Source organism: Eschrichtius robustus, chromosome 4 (assembly GCF_028021215.1).
Source record: "Eschrichtius robustus isolate mEscRob2 chromosome 4, mEscRob2.pri, whole genome shotgun sequence".
Lineage (NCBI taxonomy): Eukaryota > Metazoa > Chordata > Mammalia > Artiodactyla > Eschrichtiidae > Eschrichtius > Eschrichtius robustus.
The window spans coordinates 86,541,553-86,563,609 of NC_090827.1; the positions used below are offsets into that span (position 1 = coordinate 86,541,553).

At 44.1% G+C, this 22,057-nt stretch overlaps 1 protein-coding gene across 9 annotated transcripts in view; it reads right to left on the reverse strand.

Moving 5' to 3' along the window:
• LIMCH1 (LIM and calponin homology domains 1) overlaps positions 1-20,202 on the reverse strand; it is a 343,507-nt gene extending 323,305 nt beyond the window's left edge. For all 9 annotated transcript variants that reach the window (XM_068543036.1, XM_068543033.1, XM_068543034.1 and 6 more), the window contains exon 1: positions 20,083-20,202. In XM_068543036.1, the coding sequence (XP_068399137.1) occupies positions 20,083-20,178 (96 nt within the window). In that variant the 5' untranslated portion in view covers positions 20,179-20,202. The remainder of the gene's footprint in view (positions 1-20,082) is intronic.
• Positions 20,203-22,057: the final 1,855 nt, after the last annotated feature.

Genomic DNA, 22,057 nt, shown 5'->3' on the forward strand with positions numbered 1-22,057 from the left:
TACATTATGTTTTGGGAAGATGACCTTGGTGGCAAGGAAGAGAATGATTATGGTGGTCAGTACTGAAGCAGGGAAGCCAGAGGTGATGATGGCAGCAAAGTGGGAATGAATGTGAGAGACATTAAGGATATAACATTGATGAGATTTAGTGACTGAATGGATGGGGGAGGTGAGAGAAACAGAGAAATTGAGAGTGACTCCCAAATTTATGTCTTGATCAACTGGGTGGCTTGATTTCCTGAGACAGGGAACATAGGAAGAGGAGTGATGTGAGGAGAAAGAGGATGAGTTCAGGTTTGAGTGTGTTATTGGAGGAGCCTATGAGACACTCAGGAATGTTTAAGAAGCAGGGTCCTTTGGCTGAAAGAGGACAGTGTGAATTGCTTTGAGTGATTGCAGCGATTTAAGGCTTGGTGGGAGGTGTATAAGCTGGGAGAGGGAGTGTAGATTATTATTTCGTGGTGCTTGACAGCAACGAAAGGAGACAGCTGTAAATAGCAGGGAGAGAGGAACATAAGGTTTCAGTAGGATTTGTTTTGTTCTGTATTTGAAGATGGGAAAGACTTGAACGTATTAGATGGCTTTGAGAGAGGAGGAGGGGAGACATTGATTGTATAACAGTGAGAAGGTATGATGGATAAGAAAAGGTTCCTGGGACATACAGGCCTGCGAGCTGCAACTAAGGAGCCCACCGGCCGAAACTAAAGAGCCTGCCTGCAGCAACTCAGACCTGGTGCAACAATAATAAATAAATAAAATAAATTTCTAAAAAATAAAAATACTAATAGCTGTCAACACCTATTAAGCACTTGATATATGTCAAGTACTTTTATAGGGGCCTTCTGTGTGTTCACTTTTTGATCCTAACAGTTCATGAGGCAGACACTGAGAATACTCTTACCATTTTACAGACGATGAACTGAGGCACAGAGATGCTAAGTAAGTTCCCCACAGTCACAGAGCTAGTAAATGGAAGGGAGAAGTTTTGAACTCAGGCTGTCTGATTCCAGAGCCCAGCCCTTTAAGTTCCAACACCAAACCCTAAGGCATGGTGCACAAGGTCTTCATTGATAGGACCCAGTCTTTTCTCCCAGCAGGCCTTTCCAAATGCTATACTCTGGCCCTGCTGCTTCCTAAACATACCCTGCTCCTGCAAATCTCCATCTCTCTGCTCAAGCTGCTCTCATGATCTAGAAGGCCCTTCTCCAACCCTTGCTCTCATCTCTCCTCACCCTTACCTTCCCCATCCAACTGACAACACTTGCTCATTTATCAAGACTCAACCCAATGCCCATCTCCTCAAAGATACTGATCCCTACCCAGGGAGAAATGTTCTCTTCTCCCTTTGTGGCTAGGAGGAACCACAAACACTTTGTGATAGACTGGAGTATTGTTTGAAGATTATTCGCTCCCCTCCCCTCCTACTGTGAGCAAAATGTCTTTCCCTGTCCCACTGACTTGGCCACATCACTTGCTTTGGCAGTGGAATGTGAGTAGATGTGATGCAAGTGGAGAATTTAAATCCATTTCATGATTTGGCTGGGCTCTGGTGCACCTGTCATTCATTTGCCATGAAGACATCTCCCAGGTAGCCTCTGGTCCAAGGAGAACAAACACACATGAAGCAGATCTGAACCCAACCCACAGTCTTGACCCAAGTGCAGCCAACCCAGAGCTTGAAGCAGAACTGCTCCAGCAGACCCTTGGAACCATGAGCCAAAAAAGATTGCTATCTGCCACTGTGAGTTTTGGTGGGTGGTGTGTCACACTGCACTGCTGTACCAAGAGTTGCTTAATATATACCTTAATTTCACGTGTTTTTTACACATCTTGAGAACAGTTATAACAACATTAAGAGCTCTTAATAGATTTTTTTAACATAAAACTCACTCTTTTAGATGTATAATTCAGAATATTTTAGTATTTCCACTAAGTACTATAAATAAATGGGCAAACATCACCACTATCTAATTCTAGAATATTTCTATCACTGCCAAAAGATATCCATAGGCATTATTAGTCTCTTAGTAGATTTTAAAATAATGAGTAACTTAATAAATGATATGTAAGAAAATTCTTAGAACTCTTATTCCAAACTAGCATTAATGATATAAACATTGCATTAAAAAGATATTGTTTCAGAAATGTGTCTCCAACAGGGTATTTTGAGATATGTTTTTAATTTTATTTTAAAAATAATTTATACTCACATTCTCCATATATCTCCATATATTTTAAATATCAATATTTAATATTCTTCTATATTGCTATTGCAAGGCAAAGTCCATTTGGGGATTTAATTTTCAATCTACAGATCACAGAGAGATGCTTACATTAAAAGACACAAAGCATTCAGGAGGAAAAAAATTGTCACGTGCTTCAAAGCTATCAGTAACTGAGGAAAACGTGACACAGAATTTGCTTTTGCACTTTAACAAAATATATTGGTCAAATGCCAAAAATAAAAATCTCAAAATTTCCACTAATAAGGACCAGAGCTTCAAAAATTAGTAAATCCGCACTTTAAAACAGAAATTTCAAAATCCAAAAAATGACAGGATTGAAAAACTATTCTCATTATATAATCGACACCATACTTAAACACTGTTACTCTTTCTTTTTATAACAAAGAAAACTATTTTTTAAAAAACCCTATAATGACAAGCTCATTTCACTCTATTATCAAAGAGAGAGAGGTCTTATTTCAGAGAGTAATTCCATTAAAGAGATGCCTTTGGAAAAAAAGTTTTATTAAAGACTTGAATGTTGAATAGTGGGATAAATAAGAAACTCATGTTATAAGCAAAATATTCTAAACTCAAAAAACATATTTTCTACATATAGAAAAAAGCACCTTAGACTGTGTTTTGCTATGCTATATGAAATTATTTTACCATTTAAGAAACTTAGGAAACTGTCCCTGTAACCACTACTATCCCTTAAAATAAAAAGTGAAAATCTGACCAAGGACTAGCAAAGCGACCAGTGAGCTTTCAAGTACCCTGACTCCGCCTAAACTGTCCAACCGGTTTTTATTTTTACCCTCCTCTTTGCCGTACAGGCTCTGCATAGGATCCAGCTGCGCTGTGCCAATCTGGGCCACTCAGCCAGAGGATCAGTGGGCGACAGCCGCCGTACCCACTTTTAGAAGACCCACATGCCTGGGGAGTGCACAGGCACAGGGCCGAGCATTCTCCAGCAAACAGCAACTGTGTGGTTTTGCTATTTCTAGGCTTCAGGCTCCACAAAATAATCCTTACCTGAGGAATACAAAATTTAATGGGGAAAACAAATCAGATTCTGGTATTGGGTACTTTCATTTCTAACATTTTTTAAAAGCTGCTCTTTTATAATTCAGTAAAAAGGTCAATATATATTGAGAAAAAAGGAGAATTGAAGTACCCAGTTTGGACCTTTTTATGTTATTTTTTTCAGTTTTATTGAAATATAATTGACAAAATAAAATTATAAGATATTTAAAATGTATGTTGTGATGATTTGATACATATATGTATATATATTGTGAAAGGATTCCTCCCACCTAGTTAGTTAACACATTCCGTTACCTCACATATTTATTTATATATTTGTTTTTATATATATGTGTGTATATATATACACACATATATATGTGTTTTTTTTTTTTTTTGGTGAGAACATTAAGTTCTACTCTCTTAGCAAATTTCAATTACACAGTATTATCAACTACAGTCACCATGTTATACATTAGATCTTCAGACTTTATTCATCTCATGCCTGAAAGTTTGTACCCTTTTGCTAACCTCCTCCTATTTCCCCCACCCTCACCTCCTGGCAACCACTTTTCTACTCTCTGTTTTCACAAGTTCAACTTTTCTTTAAAGATTCCACATATAAGTGAGATCATACAATATTTGTCTTTCTCTGTCTGACTTATTTCACTTAGCATAATGCCTTCAAGATCCATTCATGTTGTCACAAATGGTGAGATCTCCATTCTTATGGCTAAGTAGCATTCAACTGTGTGTGTGTATATATATGGCATCTTCTTTATCCATTCATCTGTTGATGGACACTTACGTTGTTTCCATACCTTGGCTATTGTAAATAATGCTGTGATGAACATACAGATACATATATCTTTTTGAATTAGTGTTTTTGTTCTCTTTGGAAAAATACCCAGAAGTGGAATTGCTGAATCATATGGTAGCTCTATTTTTAATTTTTTGAGGAACCACCATACTGTTTTCCATAGTTGCTGCACCAATTTACATGCTCACCCACAGTGCATAAGGGTTCCCTCTTCTACACGTCCTCACCAACACTTGTTATTTATTGTCTTTTTGAGGATAGCCATTCTAACAAGTGTGAGGTGATATCTCATTGCGGTTTTGATTTGCATTTCCCTGATGATTAGTGATGTTGAGCACCTTTTCATGTACTTGTTGGCCATCTGTATGTCCTCTTTGGAAAAAAGTCTATTTAGTTCCTCTGCCTATTTTTTAATCAGATTGTTTGTAGTTTTGCTATTAAGTTGTGTGAGTTATATTACTTTTTAATCAACACTTCAAAATCAATCTGATTCACTCAATCACACTTTTACACCTAGTAGAACCACTTAAGTGCTGGGTTGGGCACCTGACACTCGGTGATATCTCTAAAACTGACCCTTTTCTAATCTTCTAAAAATAGGAATGAAACAATCTATTAATGCCTTTTTTAACCAATCTTAGATTATAATCCCAAACTCACCTCCAAGAAATAGCCACTGTTCTCAGTTTTTTAACTATTTCCTTGTTTTTCTCTATATTCTTGCCACCCACGTATGCATTCCTATATATTATCGCATTTTAATTAAAATACTGGTAACGTTTATTGGTGATCTCATCATCATCTACTTCCCCTAGGTTTTCCTTTAGGGAATTCACCACTTCACTGTTGGGTAGCAGCCAGTGGTAGGGATGGACAAGGGTGGACCCCGATCGACTTCAGCTAACCCACTCATCCACTCCCCTGGTGATCATGAAAGAGGGCTGTGTCTCCTTTCTCTGGCCAGAGGGTGTAAAGAGAATATGAGGACTGGAATTGCTCTTGTCCCGCCAAGTCCTCAAATGGAAAAGCCTGGACTTTCTGGAATGGTGTAGGGTAGGCATGGATACATTACATAAAGCCAGAGCATAAAGCCATGCAATGTACAGCACAGTTGAAAGGCTGAGAGAATCCTTGTCCTTACTGATACCATTGAGCTGCTGAGTCAGCCTCATCTGAAGTAGGAATCTACCTCCAGACTATCAATAGGCCAATACACCATCTTTTTTCTAAAGCCAGTTTAGGTTGGATTTCTGTTTGTTGCAACCATCAGAATACTAACTAAAACACACAAAAGAATGTTTGAATGAAAAAAATTACTAAACACACTCAAATAAAAGCCAAATGAATAGGAAAAAAAAAATTTTAACACATTATACAATTCACAACTCTTGATGCAAGTTAAAATTCAGTGGTTTATTATGTCAGAGCAACCCCAGGGTCCATCAGGCCACTTGGGAACCAAGACCACATATGCATTAGAATGTAGGGTTAGAGAGATGCCTAGGGTCTCATCTGGATAAAATCACTCTCCTTTCCAGGTAGCAGCAACTGTCAAGCAGTGTATTGGGTAAAGAGATTCATTTGGGGAGTTTCTTTCAAAATACTGAAAACATTTCTAAAGCCAACACGGGCCTCCAGCATCCTGCGGCATCATCCACATCTCCACCCCATCCCACGTCTTCACTACTGCCCCCCCTCACCAATATCCTTCAAGGTTGCCCTTGTTGACGAGCCTGTATCACATCCCACAGCATGGTGGTTACTAGCAGAGGTAAAGCAGCCAGACTGCCTGGGTTTGAAGATCAGCTCCACCACCTAATGACTGTGTGACTTTCGACTATTTACTTATTTCTCTGTAAAATGGGAGTAATAAGAGTTTGCACCTAGCTCACACGATGGTTGAGAAGTTAAATGCTTAGAATAGGGCCATAGGCGATACGCCCTCATAAATTATTTTTATTTATTTATTTATTTATTTAATTTATTTATCTTTGGCTGCGTTGGGTCTTCGTTGCTGCACGCGGGCTTTCTCTAGTTGCGGCGAGCCAGGGCTGCTCTTCATTGCGGTGCACGGGCTTCTCATTGTGGTGGCTTCTCGTGTTGCAGAGCACGGGCTCTAGGCGCACAGGCCTCAGTTGTTGTGGCACGTGGGCTCAGTAGTTGTGGCTCGTGGGCTCTAGAGCGCAGGCTCAGTAGTTGTGGCACACGGGCTTAGTTGCTCCGCAGCATGTGGGATCTTCCCGGACCGGAGCTAGAACCCGTGTCCCCTGCATTGGCAGGCGGATTCTTAACCACTGCGCCACCAGGGAAGTCCCAAGCCCTCATAAATTATTATCATGTACTATGATAATTTGAGGAAGTGTGGAGAAAATCTGATCCCTGTCGTCCAAGAGAGAGCCAGCCATGGCCCCAGGCTAAGGCCAGGCAGCCCTGAGGACTCCCACCTCCTGCACCAGGCTGAGCAGCCCTCCCTCCACCCCGCCTTCCAGCTTCATCCCGCACCTCCCTCGCCCTGACACACCCACCTCACTGGGCTCCTCCAACTCTTTCTTTGGAGTCTTCACACATCCCTCAGCCTCCACCTGGAACACCGTTTCCTGCTCTCTTTTGTCTGGCCAGTCCCTGCTCATCCTTTGGGCCTCAGCTTAGACAGCACTTCTTCAGAGAGGCTGCCTGAGGCCCCACAGACCAAAGAAGGCCCAGCCCTCTCCATGTCCACACAACCTGCTCTTCCCTTTCTGAACGTGCATCACACACACACACAACTCTGTGTTCAGGGTCTGTCTCTCCTGGAAGAGTGTAACTTCACAAGGGCAGGCACCATGTTTGTCTCATCTACTCCTGAGTTCTTAGGATATGCTCAATAAATATATAATGAATGAACGAATAACGTCCCAAACTGAGACAAGTTGCCAATATGTATATACTGGCTCAGGAAGGCCACACGAGTCACAGCCTAGAAGCCAACAACCCTCCGGACAAACCACCTACACTTACCCTCAAGTCTCAGTTTCCTCATTTCCAACTCGCCTCATTTCCAAGAGCTTCTCACCCACAACAAATAATTCTCATAGGTTCCCTTGGGGAGAAGGACGCTGCTTTAAGTACTACCAAGGCATAAAATCCCAAAGAAAAATGCCTCAGGAAGAAAAATGCACTATTCCACCACCTCTCCAAAATCAGTAGGAGCTTCTCTGAGGAATGTTGTCCAAGGTCATCTGACAGTAGATAGGAAATGTGAAGTTCCTAAAAATGTTTCCTTAGGACCCAAGATCCTCAATTCCAGCATCAGGAATCTTCCAGCTGTTGTTTTATACATCTGTGTGTGTGTGAGCCTGTGAGTGAGAGGCAGTAAGTCTGCACAAGACATTAAGATCCAAGTATTTCTACTATAAAACAACAACGCACATTCCTAAAAATGAATCAATAATGTCCCAAAGTAAGACAAACAACCAAAAACCTCATATTTTGCAAAATCAAACACTAAAATATAACAGGGCTTACGGAAAATTCAGAGTTGGGGCAGAAGGCTCAAATCCCACTCAACTTTGTAACCAGAACACTAACAAAAACAATAAGAAACTGAGAATTACTAGCACAGATAAAAAGATGTTTTCTATATCCTATTATAGAATAAATGTGGGAATTTTACCCAAAAGGTGGGGTGGGGCAAGGGTGCAGTATGGAAAGCATGTGAGGAAAGACTGAAGCTGTTGCGTTATGGAGATAAGATAAATCAGACTTTTTAATAAGTGCAAAGCCAAATGGAGCCCAGAGCAAGAACAAGGTGCCATCGCCCCCCCCCCTTCACTTCCACAGCCTCCTTTGCTTTCAATTACTGCTAATTGGTGATGCAAAATACTAAGGTGCTAAGAAAAATCTCACACAAACCACTGCAACTTGCATCTTAAAAGCATCACACCCTACTTCTCAATTGCATATGCGATAATTCACACTACAGAAACATAAATTATAGCAGAGCCAACCGTATTTGCTCAGAACACCAGGGGTCCATGCCGGGTAAGGGGTCTGAGAGTGGAGCTGCGACCAGGAGGTACCAGATGTGTGGGCCAAGAGAAGTACCATTGCAAGGGGCATCCTTTAAGGGCCCTGGAGCCACATCGGATCAGAGTCCTGACCAACTTGCCTGCCAGTCTTAACATGACTAAAACTTACTGGAACAGGCACAGTAAAGACCCTTGAACTGGTTCGGTGAGCAACAGATATGTGTTACACAAGGACTAAATAGGATGACAAATGTAGAGCAGCCAGCAGGAACACACACTAACTACACATGCTTTTCTTCCTCCTGTTAATAATAATTTCTGTTCCAGGACTACTTGAACACAGATGGGGAGCCAGGTCTCAACCAGAGGGAAAGAGACTGGTGAAGAGAAAGGAAGTAAAAATAGTTCCACCCATCGGCTATGGTTTATTCTGCTCCTGTAATGGTTTTTCAGCATAGTCGTAACCATTCGCCTGCCAAAATTTATCTTTTTAAAAGCAATGAAAGGGCTCCAGTTTCACAGAATGTGCTCAGGAATCACAGAGATGGAACTGTTTCCTAGCAACTAACAGTACCATGCACACAGAAGATGCCCACTAAACAGCTGCTGAGGGAAAGAGGAAGCCACAGGGAGGGCAGGTCACCTGCTTGCTTAGATAGTTGGGATCATGATCCTTTTAGAAGTTTTGCTTTTACTTCTAGAGCATAGCAGTCACCAGCCCAAGCTCAAGCTCTGGAACAAAACTGCCTGGATTCAAATCCCAGCTCTGCCACTTATTAACTATGTGACTTCAGGCAAATCAATTAACATTTCTGTACTCCAGTTTTCCCGTCATGTATTGATAAAATGGGCATAAAATGGTGCTTACCTCAGAAGCACCTTATCTGCTGGGCACAGTGCTAGGTTATTACATTACATTACATTATATAGTAACTCAAGCACCTCGACTAGCAATGCCACACGATAAGTGCTCTAGAAGTGTGTTAACTATTATTATTTTTATTTGCCACTGAACTAGCTACCTTATCACTACATTATCACATTCCGTCAACTCTTGCAACATGATGAATCAGGCTTCCACTTGTCACCCACCCCTCCTATTTATGACATCTTGCAAGGTTCCTGAGGAAACAGGCGGCAACCACATCTGTTGGTTGATAACATTCAGCTCCACAAGCTCCTTTTTTAATTTTCTGTAGGAAAGGCAGAGAGGATGCCATTTCTCAGTGTTTCCATTGGGTCATGACAATGAATGGTCATAGCCATAGTCCCTTATTAATACCAGCTGCTGGTCATTAGTTTTTACGGGGTATTGTCCTTTTAAAAATACCTATCTAATAAGAACTCATACAGATGACCACTACAATAAAATTCCTACGTGCTTTTTCTTTAGCTAGATCCTACAACAGGGGAGAGAGAGGAGCCTGACTGATTGGTTGAGGTGGGGAGAGAAAGAGGAGGTGAGAGTCCCGGGGCAGAATGCTGGGGAGCATGTTTATTTAAAGAAAGGAGATGTTTGCTCTCCAGCCCTGCAGACAGAAATGCCAAGTGCAGTGAGCCCTGCACCAGTCCAACCTGAGGGGAAGGGTGGCCTCCTAAATAATTCCTTCAACTGATATCACCTACCTAAGAGCCAAGAGTGGAATCACTTTCCAAGTGTCCAATCACTGACTGTCTCCAGGCAACTATTGGGTAAACTGCTTTTTTAAATCAGTCTTTAAAAAAAAAAAAAAAAATTTGCTTCCTGTCAGGGCAGCAACAGAGTCTATTTTCTCTGCCACGGCAGAGTCCAAGTGCCAATCGGGCAATCGTAGCTGGGCACAAGCTCACTGAGAAATCTCTCGGGCAGTGGGGAATATGGCTCTGAGGCCCTAATGGGGAGCAAAGTGAATAAACTGAAGAGGACTGGGACGATCACTAAGAACCCAGACCTTGGCCACAAGAGCTGTGGGGTTTATCAAAGTAGGCAGATCCCAAGCAACCATATATTCATTACAATGAAATATGACAACGTTCTAATAGAGGTGAATTCTAAATGTCAGGTGTGCACAGAGAAGGATTAGTGGGCTTAAAGGAATCAGGGAGTCTGCCTCAGAGGCAGTCATATTTAAGCCCTGTCTGGAAGGATTTGTCCCTGGAGAAGTGGAGAAGGGGCACTCCAGGGTGCCCCTACCTCAACCACCATTCTCCCCTTTCTCCTAAGGAATAGAACCCAGATTATTACCTGGAAACATTACACCCTCCCCTGCAATCAGGAGTGGCTATGTTACTGAAATTCTGGGCAGTAAAATGGAACCAGAAGTGTCAGGAAGACTTTTCTAAAAGTCTTATAAGGAAAAGATGCACTCTTCATTTTCCCTTCCTCTATCTTGCTTCCTGGAAAGGTGACGTGATGATGAATCTCTAGCAGCCATGTTGGACCATGAGGAAGGGGATCTAGTGGTAAAAGAAACCTAAGTCACAGAGTTTACAATTTCTGGGGCTCCCAGATGACATGTGACTTTATTAGTTTATAAAGCACCTTCTTTCAGAGGAATTTGGGAGACAAGTTCCCAAATCAGAGGACATCTGTGGGTCACCACCCGAAGTCTCACACAAAATTGCTCTGCTTACTCACTGAAAAGTAGGCAGGTTTCTTGCAGCCCCTTCTCACTTCAGAGTGGAGTGCAGCGTCTACAGCCCCTATTCTGTGCAAGAATTTTAATCCCAGAGTCCAAGCTCAAATGTAAATCCCAAAGTCCTCTCTGCCATATCTCCTAGAAGAGGGTCTCTTGATTTATTGTGTCTTGGTCCTAAGCGGTATGTAGACCATCATGCAAACCCCACTCTGAGTGGCCGGCAAGAATATTTGAGAATTTCTGACTCAGCTCCCTTCTCCGCCCCCTCCCCTACATACACACCTTCAACACACCTGGAAAACTGTAAGAGCATAAAAGCATGTGTTGTGTGTACACACAAGCTCTTATCTCAATAAATTAGCATCAATCTAATTCCCTTGCTCAGCACCCTTCGCTGATCTCAGCTTAAATATTACTTTCACTATGAGTCCTTGTCTGCCTAAAGTCTTTTTCTCTTAAGTCCCCCATTCTTTGTCATCATAGCAATTATCCCAATTTGTTATTATGAATTTATTGTTTAAGCTCTATCCCCCACACACCACAACTACATTGTGCATTTCCTGTGGGCAGGAATCATGTTTATTTTGTTCACCACCTAACCTTGGTTCCCAGCACTATGCCTGGTATATGGTTGGAGCTTAGTTAACACTTTACAGGAAATGAATTTTAAAGTTTGTTTAAAACACTTTCACACATTAATGCTTATTTTCACCATTAATGCTTATTTTTAGTGTTTACACTGAAGTGAACTTATAAGTGAGTGACAGCCAAGCATCCCAAATAATTATTTTCATATCTTAAACCATTTGACTGAGCCTATCCTAGCCTTCATTCAGTTTCCCATTATAATAAAATAATTGTTTGAATATCATTTTTTAAAATATTTCTTAGGAGAGGAAAAGAGAGCTGTCTACTCCACAATAAATAACTTCAATTCCTCACTTAGTGCCCCACTTGGTAAAAAATAAGGCTGAGGACTTTTTTATAACAGTATTGGGATGTAAAAATTTTAAAAAGCCCTTCTGCCCTTGCCCTTTATAAAAAACAAAAACAAGTGTAGGTCTATTCTTACATGGTCTCCTAATGGGCTATTTAGGAATTGAAGGGTGGGGTACATCCCTAACTTCTAAGGTTGACCAGGAAGCCGAGCTGCCTCCTACAATGGCTGTAACTGTCATAGTCAGGATGCAGAGCTGTGGAAACATGGAGCTTTCTCAGCCTAACCGATATTCTATCCTTAAGGTCCCAGCATAAATAAAAGGATACAGTTTTGCTGATAGCATAAGTTTAGTGAGAAAAGGTGTCAGCCAAGATATTCCTTAGGTGCATGTTTTATGACTACGTCACCTTGTTTTTTTCCCCTTATGCCAAAGATAATTCCCTGAGATTCGATGGCCACCCCATCAGGGTTAGCTACATGAGGACATCTCTTTGGGAATACTGTTTTCAACACTGCAAACATGGAATTTTACCACAACAGAGCTGAACTCCATGACATCATTCTTCCTTGCAAAGAGAGATATAACATCTCCCTGTGTCCAGGAAGAAGTCTTTCCAATATTCCATCATTCTTTTTATAAGGACTATTTTTTTTCAAGGACTATTTTTTTTCCTGTATCTTCTAGTAACCCTCTAATTTAGGCTATTTTTATATTTCTCAATTACTTAAAAATAAAGTTCTATTATCCTTTCCTTTCCTCATTTGACTGCACTGAAGTCCTCCTTTTTCCCACTCTACCCTCCCCGCACAAAAAGATCCTATCTGATATCTTTCCTTTGCTTCAAAAGTAAATACACACACATTCTTAGGAACAAATGAGGGGAAATATTATACAATTGTATTGCACAGTTTTCTAAATCACAGAAGAGTGAACTGGGCTTCAAAAAAATAAAAAAATCTAGCTCCAATGAAAGTAGTTTAGTCAAAAATCCACCAATGTTAAAAAAAAAAGTTTCGATATCACTATTAAAGTAGAAAACTGTTGGATGCTTTACACATTAAAAAAAAAAAAAAATCAACCAGTGTTAAGCGATTCAGTCCTTAACCATGAAAATGAAGGCCGAAATGACTAGGGTTAGACTGGAATGTAGGTGACAGGGATGCTGACCACAGCCAAGATTCCCAGAAGTCACAGAGCTACTTTGTTTAGACCCTTCAGTTCGTCAGGATAGGACCGGGATACCTGCAGGAGAGGCCGCCAATCTCCTCTCTTGGAAGGACCTGCCTCTTGGCTGAACTCAACAACAAAACTGTTCCCAGGTGAGCTCCTGTCCAAACAGGAGAACTCTCAGGTAAGAGTGAAGGAGCTGTGGTAAAGGCCTCAGACAGATGTGCCGACAGCGCTTAAACACATCAGCATGGGGAAGAGATGGCCCTTTGCACCCATAGCCTTTTGTGTTTTGGAGCACAAGACAGATCACACAGGTAGTAGGTCTTTACTCAAACTCTCTGGGGAAGGTAAAGTATGGAATAATACACCTACTCAACTTCTCCATTAGAAAATGCTAAAGCACACATGGACGATGCATTTATGCATCCCCATATGGAACAGCCACTGGAGGTAAAACTGTAACAAGAGAGCCACAGTCCCTAATATCATAAACATAAAATATTCTAGACTATCTGTCCTCTTAAGTAATCATACGTTAAGGAATCAGCAAGCTTTTTAAAAATTTTTTAAACTAACTACTTACTTATTGGCCATTTGCCCTAATAAAACTTCAATGGAGTGACTGGGAGCTGTAAAAACAGGAGACAGAAACCAGATTCTAGCAACCCTGAACTACAGACAATGCCATTGCCCAGTTCCGCCTTAGCAAAGTGAGGTGTGAAGGCAGCCAGCAAAGGCGCAGAGCCTGATTCCTCTTGCCTGAGGGCCTTGCGAGCACCATCTACCTGGTGTCCCGCCCCTCCCCCACCCAATGTAAGGTCTGTCCCAGGGAGGACAGCCCCTCAGTCCTGGCAGCAGAAAGGTACAAACCATGAAGAAAAACAAACTAGGGAGCCATAGCTTCTGAAAGCCACATCATGGCTCAGAAAAAAGGCAGGGGTGGGGGGAACCTCTGCGCAGTCAGAGGGACAGAAAGCTCAGTCCGTACAGGAATTTTCACACATGGTCCTAAATGTAGGAAGCACTATAAGGGATATGATCCTGCAATCCGACTCCTGGATATATATCTGGAGAAAAACATAATTCGAAAAGATACATGCACCCCAATGTCCATAGAAGCAACCTAGATGTCCATCAACAGATGAACAGATAAAGAAGATGTGGTGCATATATACAATGGAATATTACTCAGCCATAAAAAAGAATGAAATAATGCCATTTGCAGCAACATGGATGGACCTAGAGATTATCATACTAAGTGAAGTAAATCAGAGAAAGACAAATATCATATGATACCGCTTATATGTGGAATCTAATAAAAGGATACAAATGAACTTATTTACAAAACAGAAATAGACTCACAGACATAGAAAACAAACTTATGGTTACCAAAAGGGAGGGGGGGAGAGGGATAAATTAGGAGTTTGGGATGAAAATATACACACTACTATGTTTAAAATAGATAACCAACAAGGACCTACTGTATAGCACAGGGAACTATACTCAATATCTTGTAAAAACCTATAATTGAAGAGGATGTAAAAAATATATATATATATGTTTATATATATATATATATATATGTATAACTGAATCACTTTACTGTACACCTGAAACAAATACAACATTGTAAATCAAACTATATTTCAATAAAAATTAAAAAAAAAAAAAAGATAACAAGGGCTTCCAAGTTAGACAGCCTGGGTTTCGAATCCTGACTCTAACCAGTACTTCCTGACTAGGTGATCCTGAGCAAGTCTCCTAATTCCTGGAAGCCACAATGTCTTCAGCTGTAAATTTTGGATATCTGGGTACATATATTTGTAGAAGTTAAGAAAGGATGCTTTCGATTAAAGTCCTAGTTTTGCCACTTACTTGTGACTTTGGGGAAGATATTTTCTCACCTGTAAATGGGGATAATAACAGTACTTACTTATAAGGGATTAATGAGTTTTTCACCCTGTGCCTGACACATAGTAAGTACTCAATAAATATCAGCTATTATCATCATGAGCACTGGTTTCATCACCATCCTTATCATTATCATGTTACCCCTAGCTATGACACTTTTAGGTTTCAGGATAGTCCAAAGCAAAAAGAGAAGTTTCCAGGCCAATTTCCAGGAGCTGCCTGGTCCCACCTAGCACCAACTGCCACTCACAGAATCACCGGCCAGATGTCCACATCATGGCTCCATTGTCATCCATCAATAGAGAGCCGGGGACCCAGAGATCCAGTTGCTGGGGACACACACCCCACTCTACCCCCCTCTTGGTGGCCAGAGCTCAGTCTGCTCATTTGGAGCTTGCCTGATGCAAACTTGGTTTCCAGGGAGATGCTGGGGCCAGAAGAGCCAGCTCCACCTCCCACTCCACTTCCCCTTTCCCCAAATCTGTGGGACCTCACTGTTCTCCTACCACGTGACAGCATTGTGTCATAGCAGCCCTTGTATACAAACAAGCCAGACTATTTAAATGTCATTGTGAGAATGATGCTGCCTGCTCTCATTTCCATATCTATTCAGACCACCACTCCTTTCTTGAGCTAGCCAGAAAAGTTTTTCTTCCTCTTCCTTAGCTCTCCATGCAGAGTAGAGAACCATATGCAAAGTTAAATCTTTGTTGTAGTAAAATGATGTAAGAGTCATCAAGTCCTGACAGAGAAGGAGAATTAGAATGACTATATAACTTACGGCATATGTTCATTCATCGTTACATCGCAAATGTCGTATGTTACTGGCCACCAAATGCTACATTCTCTCAAAGGCTACAGATAAATTCTCCCAACTGCCAAACTATACAACAGCTTTCAGTCTTGGAGAGCTAAGGTACCCTCGGTGCTTTTAATCTTCAAAAGCAGGTCCCAGTTGAATAAGAAAACAATTCTATGTGAGCAGGGGGAGATGACCCAAAATGATGAACTGATCCCTCCCAGTACTAGTTCCTACTCACGTGAAATATGGATTAGGTCACAAATGAGATTATATGCAGCACCAAGCCCCACAGGCATGGTATGATTAAAGTTAAAGGAGTCCAGAAACGTCTCAAGTTGAGAAGTAAGGCTGAGTTGGGTTGAAATTTCCAACCCCTCCCTAAACGCCTGGCAACTTGCTCCAAATCACAACTGAAACTGAGTTGAAGCGACATCTGTTTCTCCAGAAAGTGTTTGGCATTGCAGAGAAGAACTACAGATTAGAACAGATAAATACTCTTGTGGGTGGAGAAGCAAAGGGGAGGGGGGAGACCAAGAAAATTAGAATCATCTACCTGCTAACATAGTCTTGTAACTCAATAACTACCATCACAGTGGGGCAGGGGGGTGGGAGGGAAAGAGGAAAAAGAAGGGAGGAAGGAGGAAGGAAAATAAATGGGGGACTTCTTCTACAGGGAGTTGACACAACGTCAATGAACAAAACACTGCTACACTGGAGTTGAATATTCAGACAACCACCATTTGTTTAACGATTTAATGTCGGATTGTCTGCAAGAAGAGAGGAATTGAGCATTCTGCTTGGAGTTTGGTTAACAAAGACTATGCGTTAAACTTAAATAGTCAACACAGTATTGAGGAATAATTTTCTAAACCTTAATGGACTATCTTATCATTTGGTATTACTGGTTTTCCTCTGATGCCTAAATCTCTTTTAACTCAAGTCAGAATAACACACAACACCTACTTAACTTCTACTCCAGGTATCTGGAGCTAATAAGGTAAGACAATAGAATTAGGTCAGTAGACAACTGAATTATATTTTTCACACTAAGAAATTCAGGGTTCTGAAGATTTTCTTCCAAAATCAGCTGTAGTTGTTATTAACAACAATAGAAACAACAACAATAATAGCAATAACAGTATTAATAAAGATAGCAGTGGTAATAGTAGCAGTACTATAGTAGTAATGGTAGTAGTGATATTAATAGCAGTAGTAATATGATGGCAATAATAATAATGACCACTACTTAAGCGGCACTTCCTAAATGCTGCGTACTATTCTAAGCATCTTAAATGTATTAACTTATTTCATTCTCACAGCACTCCTTCGAGGTAGGTAAGCTACTATTAGTACCCCTGTTTTACAGATGCTTTGAACAATATCTCTTTGTTATTTTTGTTGTTGTTAACGACTAGCGCTAGCTTTCAAAGAAACTATTTAGAACCAAAAGGAGAGGAAACACAGCCTGTCCAATGTCACACAGCTAGAAGGCAATACACCTGGGATTCCAACCCAGGCTGCCCAGCCCCAAAGCCTGACCTCTAACCGCTGTGCTGCACTCACTGCCCCTTTGCTTTGGAAGGCCTTCTAGAGAAGGAATGTGGAAGGAAATTAGGCCCCTGCCTGCTGGTAGCCAGAGTTAATACATGAAGTTTGCTGTTTCCTTCAGGAGTCTCCCCAAAGCCACATTAAGACACGTAGCCTGCTCGGACGGCTATAAAAAGTCGCTGGAAGTGTTATGGAACTGTTCCCACCTGGCCTGTGACCTCCGTCAGGGCTTTCACCTCTGCCAGCCAAGGCAGAAGCTGGGGGTGGGGTGAGATGGGGGCACGGTTCCCAGGCCACCGTTTCCTGCCCAGTAACACAGCCCTCAAATAGCCAAGACTGCAGGCCGAGAGAAACTCCTCACTAACAAGTTATCTCCTGGAGCTTGTTCCCTGAGCCTTTATTAAGAATGAACAGTTTTCTCACCAATCCATGACTCAAGGAAGACCAGGGACTGAAGAGGAGAGAAAAACTGCAAAGTTTGTTTATTAACCTGCTGCACCCAAGGGAACATTTTTCTGAAAGGGTGAAATTCCTGACTACTCAAAAGAAAAAGGAAAAAAAAAAAAAGTCTGTGGGAAATTTAATCACCAACTGAACAAAAGTGAAAAACAAAGCCCTACCAATGAGGATGTTGCCGAAGACAACGGGGCCCCTAAAGGAGATGCAATTGCCTCGAGATAACTGTCCCCCTGGGAACTCGGCTCGCACTAAGTACTACATTATTGCTATATTAGCCGAGGAATCTTTGTTCACTGGGCAACTGCGCGCAGAACCATCTGTTACTGCTCCTGGGTTCCCCCGGTTTGCAGACGCGGCATTTACATTTCAAGAGGAATCTCCGGGAAGCAAGAGGGACGGTCTCTGTCTCTCCCCGGAGCAAACACCTTTTTATACAGCCTAGGAGGGGGAAGCTCTCCTTTCCGTGAAACCCAACTCCGCGATTGAAAGGAGATAGGCCCCTTCAATAATGCACACGCACAGCGCCACGACTGCTTCGTCCTATAGCCACGCACTGCCCGTTACGGCTTTCACATTCTCAAATTGGTAGATCTGGTAAAGCATCAAGAACAATGCCCAACTGTCTATAGGGCCCAATGGGGCTCTGCTTTCTTAAGGAAGCCCTTCTTGTTTTTAAACCTGTGGAACCAGGACAAAAGCTGATATTCTGCACTGCATAATACTTAGCTTGAAATATACCACCACTTAAAAACAGACTGTGACCTGGGATGAAGAAGATGTTTTAGATCATAATCTAAGTGGAGGCTAGAGTACTATATACCTAGGTGAAAATTCATGGAGGTGTGCACTTAAGATGTGTGCACTTTCCTGTGTGTAACTTATCCCACAATACATTTTTTTTAAAGTATAGTATGTATGCCCGTGTTACTTACAATTAAGGAAATGGGGAATAAACCGCTTGCCTTCAAGAACCGCAAAGTGCTCTGCTCTTATACCCTCCCCTCATCACCATCCACATCCAAAATCTCTCCTGAGAATTTTAAAGTTCAAGAACTTGAAAAACACAGCTCTCCAACTCTCAACCAAGCCAGTGACTACAAATGCTTCCTGTATGTCCTGTGAGCCCAAGTATGCAGCACAGAGAAAGCACCTGTCACAGCCCAAGGCGTGCCAGCCACATCTCACAAATAAAAAGCCAAGGTCTTTTTCTCATCTGCTCATTAGCCATCAAATTATGAGAGACACGACTGGGGCTTTTAGCAATAGAGCCTCCAGTTTATTCTTCTGTTTCTTTAACACTATTTTTAAATAGATCTTTCTAAACTCTGCCTGACACTCTTGCTTGTATGAAGCAGGTTAACCCTGTAAGGTGCAGGCCTGTGGCTGGAGCATTAGAGCAGCATTAAGCGAGGGTGGCTTCCCCAGACATCTCAGCAGATTTAAATCTGTACCATCATAGCTCTGTTACCCCAGCAGCATCAAGGGTGTCACTAAGTGACAGTCTGAGTACTAACAGGCTTCACCATTGCTGGATCATGACTTAGCGGTACATTTCTTCCTTTGAACTACCAGGGAGGGAGAGCTGCCTGTCCCTGAGGAAAAGAGGGTCAAATTCGCCTTCCACTAAGCCTCAAGAAAGGCCGCCAGCCGCAAAACAGAGGCTCACTGCACGGATCATAATGGGTCACCTTTCCCCGCTCGCACCCTCCTAGCGTCCTGACCCCCGCAGACACTTCATTTCGGGAGCGCAGGGCCACCAAGCTGCATCTACAGATAAACATCGAGAATCAGGATCGCCCAGCGAGCGCTTCCTGGACTGAGCCGAGAGCTCCAGTGATTTCCCTGGCCTGCCACCGAGTCATTTAAGAAGTGAAATATGCCAACGGGGCCGGGTACCCAGCACCTGGGAGCCCGTCCCACCGCCTCTGCGATGGAGTGGGAGCTGCCAATGGCTGGGCAACGTCTCTGCGGATGGCGCATTCGCAGGTGGGTCTTGCAGGCTCCCCGGCCCTCTGCGCTGTGCCAGCCTCACACCTGACCCGGTGCCAGGAATACAGCCAGAGGCTCCGGTGGGTATGCGCTTCCGTAGAGACACGCACAACTCCGCTCCGGAAGGGCGGGGAGGGGGAGCCAACCGGCGGAGGTAGGACTGGGAGCAGGACCCCCGACATGCTGCGTCGGCAAGGACTCTGGGGGCTGGCGCATAATGAGGCTTTGCTGCGCTTCTGCTCGCACTGCGCTTCCTTTGGCAGCGCCTGGAAGCGGCAGGAGCTGAGATTTGCGCGGCTGGCGGGCAGGAGGGATGGAGGCTCAGGGGACCGCTTCCTGCCCCCCACACGCACAGCTAGACCGCAGTGTCCCCCCTTCGCGCCCACCCTCACCCGAGACGCCAGTGCCAAAGTGTCAGGGGGTCGCAGCTCGCTCGAGGCCCTGACGGGTGCCGGAGCAGCTGGCAAAAGAAAGTGGGGGGAGGCGAGGCTGGACCTGTCGTGTGTGTGCGGGTCGGTGGCTCCGGGCTGCCCCTGCAAAGCCCCCCGCCAGCCGCGGGCACCTACCTCGATCCACTTCTGCGCCTCGGAGAAGGCGGGCTCGGGGGGCGGCTCAGGCTGCAGGGGCTGAAGAGCTTCCAGACCGAGAGCCGCACAAGCCATTTGCGAAGCCCCGCGTCCACTCAAGCGCTGGGCCGCCGGGATGAGGACGGCAGCCGCCGCCGCCGCCGACGCCGACGCCGCAGGAGCGCGCACCCCGCCCCTTCCCGCCCGCCCGCTCGTTCGCTCTCCTCCCCTGCCCGCCCCTCCCCCGCGCGGAGCAGGTCCCGGAGGAGAGCCGCGCTGCCGCCGAGGACGCCGCCGCAGCTGTTCCCAGCGCCGCCCGGCTCGGCCGCGCCGTGAGTCCCCGCGGGAGCGAGCGCGGAGGCGCCAGGAGCTCCCTCCTCCCCACCTCCTCTGCCCGCTCCACCCACCCCCTCCGGGGCGGGGGTGTCAGCCACCAACTAAAAATAACCGAGAGTGAGCACTGGGTGTCTCCCGCCCTGCCCACGACGCGACTGGGAGAGGGACTCGGGCAGCCGCCCCGCACGTCCCCACGCCGCGCCGGCTGCGGAGAGGCGAGCGGGTCGGGCCGCACCTGGGAGACGCGCGGCGAGCCGGGCGCACGCGTCCCGGGGGAGCCCGCGCTGCCGCAGGCTAGCAGTGGGCGCCCGCACCTGCTGTCCCCCACTCACGGCCGCAGAAGTGGGGGGCAAGAGGCGCAGCCCTCTGACCCGATGCCAGGGATGTTCAGTCACCTGATCTTTTTGTAAGAAAAAAAAAAAAAGATAAACGACCCTTATAAACTTTTTTCTCTGCGGGCAAGCTACCTGTGTCCCAGTCTGTTGATTGATTTAACTCATCTTTATTGTGCACCTACTATGCGCTGGGGACACAGAGATGAAAAAAGGGAAGGGGACGGAAGAACTGGAAGGTCCACCCCTCAAAATAATTACATTCTAGAGGGAATGGGGTAAAACAAAAGAAGGTAATGGTGGAGAGTGATATATGCTAAGAAGATAAAAGAGGAGAAAAGATCGACTATGACCTGGGAAGAGAGTATTGGCTAACTTCGGACTGCCTCTCCACCTTCACCTGGGAGGCTGGCCTGTGAGTCCAGGTTCTGGTGATGGGAGGGAGGCAGGAGGTCAGCAGGCTGGAGGAGAGGGAAGTGGGGGTATTTTTGCTGCCTCTTCTGCAAAAGGCTGCGGGGATTGGCGGCACCACTCCGCCAAGGCTGCCACTCTGTCTGGGGCCTCTCCTTGGGTTCTCTGAAGGTTCCCGGTCTCCTCTTGTGCCACCCCACTTCCCCAGGCCCAGTGGGGGTAAAGCCTTCCCCATCCTATTCTGGTTTCTGGCCTGCCCACTCCCTGCTAACGGTCTCTTAATAAACTCTTCTCAGCCACCTTTATGTGAGCACGCCTGCTGTTTTGCCTGAGAGCCCAAATGATGATCAAGGAAGGTTTTCCTGACAAGATGACGTGACGAGGTGACATGAATGAGGAAGATGTTAATCATGCAAAACTCTGGAGAAACATTTCCAGATGGGTGCAAAGGCCTCGATGTAGAAGTAAGCTTGGTAGGGCTCATGGAACCCACAGAAAGCCAGCGTTGCTGGAGTGTGGTGAGCAAAGAATCAGGTGGGAATGATAGCACGGGAGAGACAGGCGAGATGGGGGGTGCCAGACCACAGTGGGCAGGGCGAGAAGTCCATGGGTGCCTCAGCAGCTAAGTCTCTTTCCTGTTCAGAGTCCAAGTTTAGCCTTTGTCTAATTCTGCTGCTATAATGGGAGAATGGAACAAAAAGCAGGCCTGAAATTCCACTATTACTGGCTTTGGAGTCAGACAGGCTTTAGTTTATTTACTTTTAAAACACTTACATGGCACTTGAATTGTGCCAGGCACTGTTTTAAGTGCATTACAAATAATTGACTAACTTATTCTCTATTTCAACCCTGTAAGATACACTATTACCATCCCTATGAAAACACCAGGGGACTGA